Source organism: Calonectris borealis, chromosome 1 (genome assembly GCF_964195595.1).
Source record: "Calonectris borealis chromosome 1, bCalBor7.hap1.2, whole genome shotgun sequence".
NCBI lineage: Eukaryota > Metazoa > Chordata > Aves > Procellariiformes > Procellariidae > Calonectris > Calonectris borealis.
Genome location: NC_134312.1, coordinates 84,913,671 through 84,928,578, shown reverse-complemented (window position 1 = coordinate 84,928,578; position 14,908 = coordinate 84,913,671). Strand labels below are relative to the sequence as shown.

Below are 14,908 nucleotides of genomic sequence, written 5' to 3'. Positions count from 1 at the left end.
ATCCAGGGAACCTTCAAACAGCCAAGAACCCCCAACCCACCTCTTTACATATACCATTAACCTGGGATTGTTTCTTCAAAAGAGAATTAACAAATTATCCAACCAAAGCCAACAGAAGACACATTCAGATGCTTTATCTCACAGCTTTGTTTTATGCCATTACTGGGAACATCACACCTGTACCCCCTTTCTCTTTTGGATCTGAGCCACAAGTCTCAAGGCCAGAAATTGTTGGAGATCAGATCCAGATACTGCAGTTGCTTGCCACAGCTCCACATCTGACTCCAAACTTGGGCCAGATCCAAGCCCTGGTCGGACCCAGTGGCCTGTTTTGGGGCAGGGCTGTGCAGTTTAGCTTAGAGTGGGCACATGGGATTTGCATGAACAAGCTGTGGCTGTGTAACACCTCCCCACAGAAGCAATCCTTCATGCTTCATTGTCAGTTCTGTCCAAGGATCACACAGATCTCAACGGCCTTGAATTCAGTTTGGCTTACACCTCTGCCCAGTGAGGTGAACGCATCTTATCTCCCTCGTTAGAAGGGGGAGCAGAAAGAAAAGCACAAAAATGGAAAACAACCACAGTCACCAAGCGAGCATGGGGGCTATCAGGTAAGGTCACCCAGACCCGTGCTGTAACCTTAGGGCCACTCTTATTTGATCTCAAACTGTTTCCCTCCACATCCTCACATCCTCTCCGTGCACACGCAGTAAAGCCTTCTCAGAGGGAGGCTTTAGGGAGAGCTGCACTGGTTAGGCTGTCCCACCAGATGGCACAAACCTCCCAGGCCCTGCAGCACTTGCCTCTGCGCTGGCATCCTGTGGCTCCCTCAGGCTGCTCCTAGCCTCAAGGCAGATTGTAAATGGCCTGTGCTGACCTTTACCCTGCACCCTATAGCCAAGCAGGCCCTGCACGCCATTTGGAGCTTCTGCGCCCATCGCACACTACGCTCTCGCTGGCCAGCAGCGGGGTGAGGGACACCTCCTCACACGCCTCCAGAGCAGCACAACCGTCCTGTGCATCCAGTCAGGGTGGGACAAGGCAAAAGCCATCTGGAAACAAGCGTAGAAAGCTGAATTAAACCCAAGGAGTGCAGTCACCTCAGCCAGACACTCCCTGTCACCTCGTCACTAAAATACGCTGGAGAAGCTTTAATGCCAGGCAGTGAGGACTCTAGCTTTGGGGTTCTACCGCACACAGGAGCCTCCTCATGACATAGATGTCAACATGGTCAGATGGGGAAGGACACTTTTTGTTCCTCTCCAGGTGCCCACGTCAGCCACTTTTACCACGCTAGGGCATTGCAGTCAGTGTCGGCACAGTAAAGCAAAGGGCGAGCAAACAGCACTCCCAGGTGCCAGCCTCCAGCATGGAGCTGGCGTTGACTCAGAGGGTGAAGGGCCCCTGCTGCTGACTCCCTGCAGGCCCCAGAGCTGCCATCTGGGACTGACACAGAGAACAAAGTGCTCCTTGCTGACTCACGCTGGCCTGCAGCACCATGGCCCACGCCTTTTAGACTTTGCCTCCAGTTCACATTTATTTGCATATTTAGCATTTTGAGACCAGGCAGGCACAGCACACCATGCTGGTCCTTGCACAGCCTCTGCCCTTCCTGAGCTGAAAGATCACCATCAAACCTCAGCGTTCCCCACCACCTACCAAACCCCCATGTCAGAGGTCTCACCAGACACTGCTGGCCCACCACAGCACCCACCTCGCCGCAGCCGAATACAAAAGTTGTGCTAGAAAATAGTTCAACAAGGTATCTTGTTCAACCCTTGCTCAAAGTAGCAGTGCTACTTCTGAAGCTAGACCAGACTACTCAGGGCAGATTCTCTGCTTACAGAAATCCTATTTCTGTATGGAATATATTGCTTAGGGACTTTTCCTGCTCTTCTACCCAAGAAGTATCCAGCGGTCATTTCCAAGCATGCTTTGTACCCATGGTATTGACTTCAGCTTTAGGCACTAGTGACAGCAGCCCCTAACTCTGGGCCAGACATGCAGCCTATGCTGCCCTATCTATAGCCCCTTAGCACATATTCTCCAAAGAAAACGCTCTCATACCCCTCTCCTCTTGGCACTGTTGCTCACTGGAATCCAGTTCCTTGTCCCTGCCAGTCAACCAAAGCAATGGTTTGTGTAGCCCTACTAATGTAGCATCTCCACACATCTTTGAACCATTTTCTCAACACCCTACGCTCATGGACAAGTGCTTAGATTTCACTTCAAAAAAGACCAGGAGGAGTTCAGTTCCTATGAGCCAAACTTTAAAGACAACACACTGCATATGCACTGGCAGACCACAAGACTGGGACATCTCGATTCCAAGCCCTACACTACACTGTGCATGAGGGCACTGAAGCACAGAGGGCATTAGGATAGCAGAACATATCTGCATTTGGAAGCACCAGTTCCATTACTGCCAAACTGCCAATAGGGAAGAAGAGAAAAAAAAAAAAAAGAAAAGAAAAGAAAAATCTTTAAACCGCGCTTCTGTAAACTTGACCAGAGATCAGTTTTAAATCATTCAGGAAAGCATTTGAATGACAAGTTATGATACTGGTGGACATGAAGGCAGAGCTGCTATTGGACTGAGGGACGCGTTCAATAAAAGCCAATAAAAACTCTGCTGTCACCCAAAGCTGTTCTGGTCTGTTTTAAACCAGACCCACCTTCTTCTGTCATCTTATGGTTGCCTACCTCCTTCTCCTTTATGCCTCCTGTGTGCCAAAGTCAAGACACCCTTTCCTTTCCCCTCCATCTCAGATGCTCCTGGGGACACCTCCAGATGCTGCAGTTCTGCTTTGTGGCTTGTTCCATACCCAGGTCCAGGTCCAACCCTTGCCCACATCCCACCCCCAGGCACAGGTCTCCCCTGCCCAGGCAGGTCACTGCAGGCAGCCAACCCAGGAGTGAACATGCTCTTTCTGACAGATGCCAGCTGCGACTTCTTTTCAGAGAGCCCTTCACCAGTGCTAGCCAGGTCCCAGGTGATGTTTGCCTGCATCCCCCCCTTCCCGACTGCCGGGGGCCCAGCCGGTCCCTGGAGATGGCGGCTGAGCCCAGGGATTGCCAGAAGCCCCGCAACAAGGGGATTCAGCAGCAGGTGGCAGCACATGGTCATGGGTGAGACTGAACTTGCAAGCCCTTGTCGCAGGTGTCACCAACCCAGCCAGGCTTGCAGACCGGGCTAGGAGGGCAGGGGAGCGCCACACCTCTTTACATCCCTAAAGCACAAGACAACACAAAGGCTGCAAGTTACAGGCTCATCCCTCCTTCAGGGAACGTCTCTTCAGACAGCTTCAAGGATTAAAAAGCTGGTCTCCTAACCAAGTCAGCTGCCTCTGCCGCAACATGCAGGCGTTGCCATCCTACAACGCCTGGGAAAGAAAAGGGCAAGCAGGCCATTGCAAGTTACCTGGCTGGCCTGCCCCAAACACAAGTGATGCAAGAAGTTCACCACAGGCTCCCAGCAGTGACAGCTGGCAAAACGTGGCTCTGGTCAGGAGCCACTACAGGCTGCTGCTGACTGATCTTCCCATGCTCAGAGGCAGCTTCAAGGAATGTCTGCCAGAGCCCCAACTCTGGATGAGGACACACAGCTATTGCTAATGGCAGCTGGCAAAATTAAGCTATCAAACTAGAAGGGCACTACATCCTGCCATGTGCTTTTCCTAGAGAACACTATTGTCCGCAACATCTGAGACTGTAGGTCTCAAGCAGCCTGCATACTGGCTTCTGCTACATTAGAAAAACCACTGACAACAGAAAGTGCAAGAAGAGATGGGAGGATTCAGCCAGTCCAGTCACAGGCCAAATCATTTCACTAATAACTTACCGTCACAGCCAACTTCTCCCACTGGGGATGGAAAGATTGTTCCTGATGGTCGCCAAGGAGAAGGGGGAGAGAATTTACACAAGACACATTGAGTAGTTGTGTTCTAGCAGGCCTCACTGTGAGGAAAGACATGGGAACTGGGAAGATCTCCAGAGAGGACTACACTCTCCCTCATGAACTCTTTCCCAGTCCTCTGTGCTTCTCTGTGCACAAGCAGGAGTGTATCCCAGCACCTCCCTTAGGTACACCCTCACCTGAAAATCCTCCTACTCTAGAGAAATATCCTCTTAGACTATTGAACCCTTTTTGCTGCAAGTACCTACTGAAAAGTCAGAGAAGCTCCACCATAGCTCATGGACAAGACCCTTCACCTTATGCGTGGCCAGGACCTACGCAACATATCCACCCTATTCACGAAAACAGGTAACAGCTTTGCTCCTAGATCTGAAAATTTAAAGACTATTTTTTTTTTTTGCACCACAGATACTAGAATATTTGACAATGACACCAGCGTATACTAGTGTCATTCAAACAGCTGACTTAAAAGCTTAAGACTTCTCATCTTTACCCAGGCTGCAAGACTTCCATTGTACTTTCAACACAACCATATGTAGAGCTTTGCTGTCTGGCAGAGGAACACCGAGCAAGCGAGGCTGTGCAAGAAGAGATGGCTGTGAGCAGGCTTGACAGAAGAACGTCAAGGCCCTGAGCATATTCTCCATCTTCTGGGGGATTGGCTGCCTGGACTCCGGTCCAGCTTAAATAAAATAGGTGTCTGGCTTTGAGAAACCTCAGCAAGGTTTGCCTGCGAGCTTATGTCAGCTAAGGTTCTCACCCTTGATCCCTGCCTGAGCTAGTGCAGCCATGCCCATGCCTGGCCATGTACCCTGCTGATCTAACTCCTCATCCTGACCTGCTCTGGTCTTCCTGCTTCGGTACTGTGGGACTGTTCCTTTGTCGGCGAGGCCACTGCCCCTGCCTGCCTTGCTGTGACTCAGCTTACAGCTTGCTCTCCCTTTCAGAGCAGCCTGCCCTTGCTGCTCCCTGAAAAAGGGCCCACTCAGCTCACCTTGCTCATCTCTGCAGTCAGCAGAGAGATTGCTTCCCATGTACAAGCGTGGCAAGAATCAATTCTGAAAACATCTGCAGGGTGTAGAAGCCTCTAATGTCTGAAATGCTAAATGGCAGGGCAACTAAGTTTTCTCACTTGCTAGTTTTATCCACCTTCTTATCAAGCATCACACACACACCCCTACAGTCAGGCCTGTTTCCATGCTGTTGGTGTTTGGTTTTTTTTTTATCCCATTTGGAACAGCCATAGGTCATTTTTGTGTCTTTCTTCCATGCTCCTACTTCTTCGCCCAGACAGAGCCTGAACCCATTCACTCCTCAAGTTGCTCTTGTCCAGTCTGCAGGCCATAACGCACTTGCAGAAGGATAAGTAGGCTACTAGGATCTTGCTAGTACAGATGTACAGACCTTCAATCTGCAGGGCTTCCAAAGCAACAACAATCTGACAACTTAGAAGACTCATGACATTCTTTTCCCCAATATTACTTGTTTAATTACCATTTGCACCAGTACATCTTATGCTTTATATACATATATCTTTAATTTTTGCTTCTTCAGCTTTTCAATACATAATATATTATCTCCAGAATACTAACTAAGACAATACAGAAGAGGCTCCTAGTTAGTTGTTAATTGGTGCCGTGAACTTCCTTGGTTTGGGGAATTGTTACACAGTTGAAATGACAGGACCTCACAATGATTTGAGCAAAAAAAAGAAAAAGTAAACAAAAAGCCAACCAGCAGAGTCCATGACTTCGCTAGCAGATTGTAGCCACCCACAAATTCAGAGGAGGCAGGGAGTTTAAGTACAATGAGACTACAGGAGTGACCATGAAGGTGGGGGAGGGGCAGCAGGGGGAACATCAAGAGAGCCCGGGTATCAGGATTAAATGACTACTTAAAATACATCCAAGAGCAGTCTGGTCCCCACTTCCACAAGTGGAACTGCAGCAGCTTTAGAGATATTTTCAAGAATTTTGCTTCCCAGAGGGATGGTCTAAGTGAAACTTTGTCTCCAAAATGCCCTCAGTGTAGTAAGACGACTAAAAGGACAAGAGAGCTTTGCAAGTACAAGGTGCATACAGCTACATACTACTCTCCTTTAAAAGCCTCACCAGGAAATCTTTGCCCAAAGGGAAAAAAATGTACTTGCACAGGCGTGCTAGCAGAGCGTATCCCAGTTACAAAAGCGTTGCTGCTGGCTGAGTGTTCAAAACAGGAAGAAGCCTTCCAGTGAGGTACCAAAACCCTAGTGTTCTAGGAACTGGGTACAGCTGTAGAAGAGTCACTGAGACCACCCTCCCAGCTAGTGTTTTGCCTTATCAAGCTAGCACGGAGAGCAGCTAGCATTGTGAGGTTTCCAGCCTGCCCGCGGGCTTTGCCCAGAGGAATCAGCAGACCTACACTCCAGACCACATCCATAGCTGCTGAAGATGGAACAGTGTCCAGATCAAAGGGCCTTAGGAAACTCTCCCAAAAAGAACAGCAGAGAGTAAGGGCCTTCCACCTCTTTCTAACCCCCTAAACCACACAGGAAATAGAGGGGGGGTGGGGCACATTAAAAATAAAAAAATATCCAAGTTACAAAAACCAGCACACATCCCTAGAAAGTTAGCCTCAGAAGAAAAGCCACAAGAAGGAACACAGGTGGGAGAATTTCGCTGCCACAGTTCTCAAGATTGGGCCTACTATACATTTCTTGCCCAAATGATAAGTCTGAGCTGAAAAGGGGAAGGAGATTGTCCCCCCACCAGAGATTAATCCACTGTCCCACCACAGTTCTTACTGTGGCATGGATATGCAATACTTGTAACACAGTGCCAAGTCACAACACAAGGCCAGGGCTCAGGATAGTGATGCAGGAACATGAAATGCTGAGTGGTGGGATTACCTGGTTGTCATCTAGTGCAAGTAACTACCAAATTATAAAAACAGGCTTTTTCTTTTTTTTAAAGCTATTTCCAGTTAAAACAGCTCAATGACAATGAGGCCTTTGCATGGGGCGGGAGGGAGAAAGGAGTGAAAATGACAGAAGTTCCTCCAGTGAACCTGCAAGCCAAACCAGAAGCCTCAAGATGGGGTGCCCACCTGGAGCTACAGCACAATGGCAGCAGGTCTACTCAAGGACTTGCATGACTCCTCTCACAAGAGCACAGGAACATCCAGCACTATCAAGAATGGCACCAAAGAGAGGAAGAGGGGAGGTTCACTCCTCACCACAGACGTAATTAATCAAGGAGGGTTTTGTGCTGAGACAAGACCTATCTCCTTACAGCTTCCGTTTACAAATGCAGCTGCCCTCGGCACTGCAGGCCAAGCTGCAGAGACTTGAGTCACTGTTGAAAGCAGCCACAAAAAGCAACAGTCTAACCAGAGCAAATTTAAAGGACAAGGAACCCAGAGGCACCTACCCAGCCTCCTCCTGTACCCACCTTCTTCAGGATTCTTGCTTTCCCTGTATGGAAAGACAGGGAAAAAGAGCTAGGATGCACCATGTAACAGCCAAGTGGGTGGAAGAGATGAGGCTACCTCTTGCCTCCTTGCCCACCTTGCGAGGAGTCAGTATGTTCTCTTTAGGTTTAGTGGTTTACTGTGGGATCAAAAATAGTAAGTTTTGACTGAAGTGAAGATCTGGTTTAAAAAGGAAGGATTGTCCCGATTTGTTTTTGATTGAAGACTACAGAGGTTTGTGCCCCCTCTGATCCCATTTGGTGCCTCTAGAGCCTCTTGGTCATCAGTTTGTCCCATTCCACTGCTTTGACAATTCAGAACTGGACCCAGTTGGACTGCTGAGGAGCCTGATTGGGAACAGCACTGAAATAAAGAAAGGACAATCAAAGGAGCAGATCTAATAAGACTTCTTAACTTATGGCTCTTCCAGTGCCCATCAGGACACTACACTTCTTGTGTGCAGTTCCCTTCACCACAGTTTACCTGGATGCAGTGCTGAAGTCTCCCCAGAGGTCTGTGGTAGTTGATGCTGGTGCCTTGGACGCAGATGCAGGAGCATCTAAGTCTAATAGAATATCTAAGGCAGAAGAAAAAAAGAAAAAAAAAAAGAAAAAAAAATCAAGCTAATCAAGAAGAAAACCCCACAGGCATTTAAACTGTACCTTACATAAACTGCTGGATGCAGGAGCAGAGAATCTTTGAAGTGACTCCAGCTCTCCCTCCAGAAGAAGGAAGTTAGACTTTTTAAGGATTTTGTTATAATAGCAGCTCCCTTTGCTGAATGTGCACTGAGCCTTCAGCTCCTACTACAGGGGTTGTAAGGGTCATAAGGCTCAAACTCAGCCCAAGCTCAGCAATCGTAACAGTTGCCAAGCAGGCATCACCTTAACAGTACAAATCACGCACTGGAGTCCAGCCCTACTCAGAAGCTTGTGGCTTCCTCTCACTCTGATCTGTGTACAGCACTGCTAAAGTCTCTGCCTTCAGAAGAGTATCATCAGCTCTCCAGACACCTCTCTATGGTCACACTAAAAGTGTGTACAGAAGACTGCAGCAACCTCTTTGTTATAGAATCACAGAATGGTTTGCGTTGGAAGGGACCTTCAAAGATCATCTAGTCCAACGCCCCTGCCATGGGCAGGGACATCTTTCACTAGATCAGGCTGCTCAAAGCTCCAGTCCGGCCTTGAACACTTCCAATAATTGGGCATCCACAACTTCTCTGGGCAACCTGCTCCAGTGTCTCATCACCCTCATCGTAGAGAATGTATTCCTTCTATCTAATCTAGATCTAGCTTCTTTCAGTTTAAAACCATTGCCCCTTGTCCTATTCATTACAGGCCCTGGTAAAAAGTCTTTCTTCATCTTGCTTACAAGCCCCCTTTATATATCGAAAGGCCACAATAAGGTCTCCCTGGAGCCTTCTCTTCTCCAAACTGAACAACTCCAACTCTCTCAGCCTTTCTTCACAGGAGAGGTGTTCCAGCCCTCTAGTCATTTTTGTGGCCCTCCTCTGGAACCGCTCCAACAGGTCCATGTCTGTCTTGTGCTGGGGACCCCAGAGCTAGATGCAGTACTCCAGGTGGGGTCTCATGAGAGTGGAGTAGAGGGAGAGAATCACCTCCCTCGATCTGCTGCCCACGCTTCTTCTGGTGCAGCCCAGGATATGATTGGCTTTCTGGGCTGCGAGCACACACTGCTGGCTCATATTAAATTTTTCATCCACCAGTATCCCTAAGTCCTTGTTTGCAGGGCCGCTCTCAATCCATTCGTCCCCCAGTCTGTACCGATACTGGTGATTGTCCCACCACAGGTGCGGGACCTCAAACTTAGCCTTGTTGAACTTCATACGTGTGTGTGTGTGTGTGTGTGTGTGTGTATGTATATGTGTGTGTGTATGAAGTTTAACATATATATTTTATTGTTTTATATATAAATAATATATTGTATAAAATTATATACATATTTTTAAAATAATCACTATACCCACAATCCCACTATACTTTGCACCCCTTTCTGCTGCTCATACTAAAGCTTCCTCTCTCCTTATTCAAAGCCACTCAAGAAGTGCTTTTCCTGCATCTTTCAACAACAACAACAAGTCTATCTATATTTATCTGCAGAAAGCAAGTGACGGTGCAGTACTTTTCTGGACACCCTACACAGCTCTGCTAGCGCCCCTAAAGCACACGCAAGTTCAGAAAAATCCAACTATTTAAATTTCGCCTCCAAATCATTTTGACCCAGTCGCTTGGTTTCTCCTTTTGCAAGGACAGGAGCTACAATGCTGTCCTCCTTGCAAGGAGAACAAGCAGGTATTATTAAACAAGCATGGAGATCCTCAGGTCAAAGAGAGGAAAGCCCTCAGGACACATCATGTCTCACAGGGCGCTGCTGGCACTAGATTGAACATCGGTTCCCTGAAGCAGGCCTCAGTCCTCTCTATGCACCTACTAGTGTCTGACAGACTCTTTGCTCTATGCTAATGTTTACCTGCACTGCTCATGTTACTGGATTTCAGCACGGGTGGTGGTGTGACATGGTTGGCAATGGCTGTGGAAGAAGGGGGAGGTATAGGAGGGACTGCAATTTTGCCTCCTGGTGGGGGTGGCAGAAGGCTTAGGCCCCCTGATCCAGACACACGGGGCTTGGCTGCTCCTCCTTTCTTTGTCGTCATGTTCTGTATAAAAAGAAAGGACAAATGAGGAATAGTCTCCATTGGCATATCCAGAGAAAGAAGCAGGGTAAACTGGGCTGCTTACCCCAATGTTCAGTTTGATGGTCTGCCCTTCCTTAAACCCTAAGTCTAGTTTGGGACGTGTATCAGCTTCCTGGGACTCCTTGGAGATCTCAGTCTCCTGCTTCACCCACCTAAAAAGAAGAGAGGAAGATGTCAGACCCTGTGGCAAAGGGGAACAGGGTTTCAGAAAAATACATGGTTCCTCCCCCCACCCCGCCAAAGAACTACCTTGCCTTGACAAACCAGCTACCTCCCTACTCCCAGTGTAGTACAGCAAAAAGCTGGGACCACCACAAACCCAGGAGACTAACACTGCACGCGCAGCATCACAGGACCTAAGCTTAAGACTTACAGATCTGACCCTGCAGGACTCTCAGCTTGCATGACAGTTGGCAGTACACTCAAGTGTCCCTGACAGAACCAGAGCAGGGCTTCATGACCATCCCAAGGAAGCCTGTGCTAAATGAACATGCACCACCACCCACCATGTTCTACAGGCCAGAGGAAAAACCGCACAACTCACTTGAAGTGATCCTGCAAAGAGACGTTGAAGTCAAAGGCATCACCACGATCCGTGAAGCCAATGCCTATAAAAGCACTTCGTCCTAGCAAGGAGACAGAAGGAGTCATTGGAGGTGCCCTGCCAATGGGCCCTTGTGTTCATTCACTCCAAAATCCTTCTGCTTCTCCTAAACCACTCTGTGCTACCTCCCTCTGACACACCTGCAGCTGGACACCAGCAGCTCACAGCAGTTCATTGTTCCTAGCCTTCAGGATGCACCCTTCTTCCCATGCGGCACTCTCAGAAACTGAATGTTCCTTCCCAGCCCCTGGACTCTGTGCAATGTAGAGAATCCTCCTTTGTTAACCTTGCCTTCCTACCCCTCCAGGCACACTACCCAGCCTCTTCAGCACTCCCAACACCATTTCAATCCACCTGGCAGACATCCAGTTCCATCAGGCTAAGTCTCCTCCACCCCTAGCACTTGGAACATACATGACCCCTCAACTCACCAGTCCCATCCTGAATTCGAATGACAAAATAGCGACTGGAATCTGTCACAGTCTCTACTGCAATGCCAGGGTATTGATCTATAGGAGCCTGGGCGAAGAGTTCTCCTGCAGACAAAGAATTGGGTGTTAAGGAGAGGAACCTCTTGCTAAAGCGTGTCCAGGGCTGCCATGCACAGCTTTGAGCAGGCTTAGAAGCACAGGCTCATAAGCAGCAATCGTAGTTGCAGTCTTGCCAAACCACAGCCTTTCTCTTACCTGAAACCTTATCCTCCAGTTTTATGTATGCAGTTTTGCCTTTGGAGGTGACACGAAGCCGCCCTGTCCAGTCCGGATGGTCCAGTTTCCAGTCAGATGCCCTGAAGAGAAAAGCAACTGTTCACTGACCACACATCAGCCCCTCCACTTCTGCCCAACCATCTCAGCCAAAGTCTCTGCTCCCAAACCTTCAACACCTGCAGCTGCCTTATTCCACGTCTCTCCCCAAACAATATATGATGTCTCAGCTCCTCTCTGTTGCTGCCAATCGACACACATTGCTCTGACTGACCTCTCTTTCCTCTGGGTAAAGGAAAATTGATACAGTCCAGAGAACATCAACTCTGTCTTTACCTTTATAAGCTTGCAGAAGAGGGAAGACTGAAACCCAGAAACTCACTTGGAACAGTAAACCCAAAAGCAACTAATAAGTGACTTGTGAGCATCAGGAAGACCCCAAGAATTAATTAATAGCATGCTGAAAAGCCACTCCATTTTTCTACCCTGTTGATGTAAAATAATATGAAGTACCTCTGAACCTAGAGCCAGCTAGCTTACACTAAATAAAACATCATACACACAGCCATCTTGACTAGCCCATCAAACTCTTTGCCACAGACTGTTGTGAAGGGGGGGGGAAGGGGGAAAGGGAGAGAGAAAACAAACCCCAACCTACAGGATTCTACATCTGGAAACAAACATCTGCAGCATCCACAGCAACAACAGTTTGCCAAGTTCAGCGAGTACCACTGACACCCATCAGTGCTTCAGAGCACAAATCCATTTCTCCTGAAAGTCCGTGGGCACAGCTTACAAAGTCACACTCCACTGGTTTCGGGCTAAAGAGAGAGAAGGCATTTCTAACTCCTGGTCCCGCAATCTCTTCTTAAGAATCATGCTGAACTCCTTCTGGCTTCCTCCCTGCTACTGCGAGAGCCAACAGGCCAAATTCAACATGCCGTTACACCACATCAGACTCACGCCCCAGGGAACCGGGCAAATTGGGAGCGGAGGTCAGCTCTGCCTGGAAGAGCAAGTTGCTCAGGTGCCCCCACCTCCTGCACATGATTTAACAGAGCAGCCCCTGCTCCTCCACAGCTCCCGCTTTTAGGCACAGACCACCTACAAGGGGCGACTCAAGCCGGTACGTCCCCCAAAGCTGCAGCCGGTGGGCGCTCAGGCCTCAGAGAACGGGCCTGAGCTGCTTGCGGCCGCAGGCCACAGCCTCCCAAGGCCCCGCTCGGGGCGAGGACGCCCCTTGCCAGGCCCAGCCCCTGGCTGCCCTGCCCGCCCTGCCCGCAGCCAGGGGCTGGGCCGCGCCAAGCCAGGGCGATCCCGGGCGCCGCACGCTCCCTCACCTGTACCCGCGATTGGAGGTGCGCGGCGGGATGCGGTAGACGTTGACATCGGGCTTCACGCAGAGGACGGACTCGTACTCCAGCTCAGCCGCCGCCATCTCAGCCGCGAACCCCAACAACCCGGCGAGGAGCGAGGGGTGGGAGCCTAACAACCGGCGCCGCTTCCGACCGCCATCTTTGATGAGGGCAGACACCGCCTAGGGGGCGGCCGGGCGGAAAGCAGTCCACGTTGAAGGCGTGGAGGAAGGCATCTTGGATCCTGGCAGCAGAGCTTGGGGGCCGGGAGGTGGCCATCTTGGAGCCCGTTCTGACACAGCAGTGGGGCCGGCGCCATCTTGAACCCTGGCAGTTCCCCCGCGGGGCCTGGTGCGGCCATGTTTGGTTCGGGCTGGTGAAGTTCCCCCTGGACCCTGGCGCAGCCATGCTGGGAGCGGGCAGAGCAGGGCGGGCTAGCGCGCCCCTGGGTGGCCCCGTCTCTGCCCTGGGTGCCGGGGAGGCCCTGAGCTGCCGGCCTCCCGCCAGCCCGGTACGCGGGAGGGGGCGCCGGCCGCGGGCTCCAGACCACGGTGGCACCGAGCAAAAGGCGCCGGTGTCACGCCGAGAGCTGGGAAGCCAGGGCTGGGCCGGGCCGAAACGCGGGGCTGGGTTTTGTGCCGCCACACGAATATCGGGGGGGGGGGGGACTTGTGGATCCTTGCGTGCCCTCGGGAGTGGGCCGGAGCGCTTCTCCCCTGCCTGCTTTTCTTTCCTGCAGCCTTGGGTCAAAGCTTGGGTTTTAAGTGAAAATGGATTTTCGTGTGCCCTGTGGCGCTGGGATCATGAGGCCTTCGGTAAAACGGCAAACCAAAGAGAAAACACAGCACAAACCATTACAAGTTTTGTGGCTAGAAGTGGTGAAAATGCCTGCTACATAAAGGTTAATTTCAGGAGTGTGACTTCCCAGAAATGTGGCCAAAATAAATGTGTAGATACTAGTTTATTTATCAAATATGGTAAGATAAAGACTAGTAACATTTAAACTGCTGGTTTTTAATAGTCAGTGACTTCCCAGTGAAGACTGGTGTTGAAGTGTACTGCTATGCATTAGCCTGTGACTGAGTCTCTAAGAGTACTACATGTTTACTCTGAAAACTGGAAGAAAAGGCATAAGAAAAGTTAGAAACAAAGTTATATATCCACAGAGCCAGGGTGGACATAGCCTGAGCTAATTGTGCTAGGAAGTAATTTAAGGTATCCATGGAAGACTGAGTGAGCACAGTTTATTGCTGAGGGTAAAGCAAAAAGTGAATGAAACAGCACTAAGTTTGAGGAATTTTTTTTTTCCCGGTATGGAATACTGTTAGTTAATGCAGTGAGAGCTGAAACAGTATCTGGAGATTTGTTTCTTGCTGTTTCCAGAGGTAAGTGGAACAGGATCGTAATGAACCTCAATCATAGCAGTCAAATAAACTGTCTTTCTGTCAGGTCAAACGTCCAACTAGCCCAGCATTGTATCTCTGACAGCGCCCGGTGCAGAAAAACTTTGAAACAGAGAAAGGCAGTCTGTGCTGCTGATTCCATAGATCTGGTAAGTGTAGCAATTTTGAAGCCAAGGACAGGAATAGTCTTGGGGGTTAAGACTATTAAGACTTCCAAAATAGGATACTTGTAATTTAACTAGCATGTCTAAATGTAACTGGCCTAGTTTTCCCCAGAAATGATGTTGACAGCTGTATGACATACACAGGAAAGACACATGACTGGTGTGAGCTAAGTACCTGAACAGATATGGAATGACGCAAATGCAGAGCTTCCTTTTCCCCTTCCTCTCTGCCAGCTTGCTCTGCCTCCCTGCAGCGGGAGGGAGGGGCTGACACGCTCTTTTTTGTGGCAGATCTTGATGCCCCAGGGAGCAGAGGCCCACACTCCGCTGTGTGGGTGCCCTGCCAGGCTGCGTGCTGGAGCGGACAGATACGGGAAGAGAGATTTGAACACTTTCAGGCAGCCTGTGCAAGAACTCGTAAGGAATACACTGCGCCAATACTTAATGCAGATATGTGCTACAGTGTAAAAGAAGGCTCTGCCTCCCTGGTTGCAATATGCCAGTGTTACATTGCTTGCCAGACTGCCAGAGTTAAAGCAAAGAGGTTAATAAGAGGAGCAGAGAATGGAGAAGAACAGAGCTGCTTAAAGAAAGCC

At 49.6% G+C, this 14,908-nt stretch overlaps 3 protein-coding genes across 9 annotated transcripts in view; 1 reads left to right on the top strand and 2 right to left on the bottom strand.

Moving 5' to 3' along the window:
• Positions 1–7,435, bottom strand: part of LOC142088377 (C-type lectin domain family 4 member D-like) — a 22,072-nt gene extending 14,637 nt beyond the window's left edge. For 2 of the 3 annotated variants that reach the window (XM_075163674.1, XM_075163692.1), the window contains exon 1: positions 7,345–7,435. The gene's annotated coding sequence lies outside the window, so the exon portion shown is untranslated. The remainder of the gene's footprint in view (positions 1–7,344) is intronic. The other variant, XM_075163683.1, reaches the window with a different exon arrangement.
• Positions 5,539–13,321, bottom strand: NECAP1 (NECAP endocytosis associated 1). Its single transcript, XM_075163663.1, has 8 exons — positions 12,731–13,321; positions 11,373–11,473; positions 11,118–11,222; positions 10,627–10,708; positions 10,126–10,234; positions 9,857–10,043; positions 7,847–7,940; positions 5,539–7,726 (listed from the first exon to the last, which is right to left on the bottom strand). Exons 1-8 carry the CDS (start codon positions 12,826–12,828, stop codon positions 7,678–7,680), a joined length of 825 nt encoding a protein of 274 aa, XP_075019764.1. The 5' UTR covers positions 12,829–13,321; the 3' UTR covers positions 5,539–7,677.
• C3AR1 (complement C3a receptor 1) overlaps positions 13,014–14,908 on the top strand; it is a 16,908-nt gene continuing 15,013 nt past the window's right edge. For 2 of the 5 annotated variants that reach the window (XM_075163649.1, XM_075163615.1), the window contains exon 1: positions 13,406–14,297. The gene's annotated coding sequence lies outside the window, so the exon portion shown is untranslated. Of the gene's footprint in view, positions 13,097–13,187; positions 13,257–13,405; positions 14,298–14,908 lie in introns of those variants that run through there. The other 3 variants (XM_075163641.1, XM_075163623.1, XM_075163633.1) reach the window with 3 other exon arrangements.

Coding starts and splice junctions, on each gene's coding strand:
- NECAP1 (XM_075163663.1), bottom strand. CDS start 12,828: ATGGCGGCGGCTGAGCTGGAGTACGAGTCCGTCCTCTGCGTGAAGCCC. Junction 11,223..11,372: donor ACTGGAGGATAAGGTTTCAG/GTAAGAGAAAGG, acceptor CTTTGTCTGCAG/GAGAACTCTTCGCCCAGGCT. Junction 7,941..9,856: donor CAGTAACATGAGCAGTGCAG/GTAAACATTAGC, acceptor CTTCTGCCTTAG/ATATTCTATTAGACTTAGAT.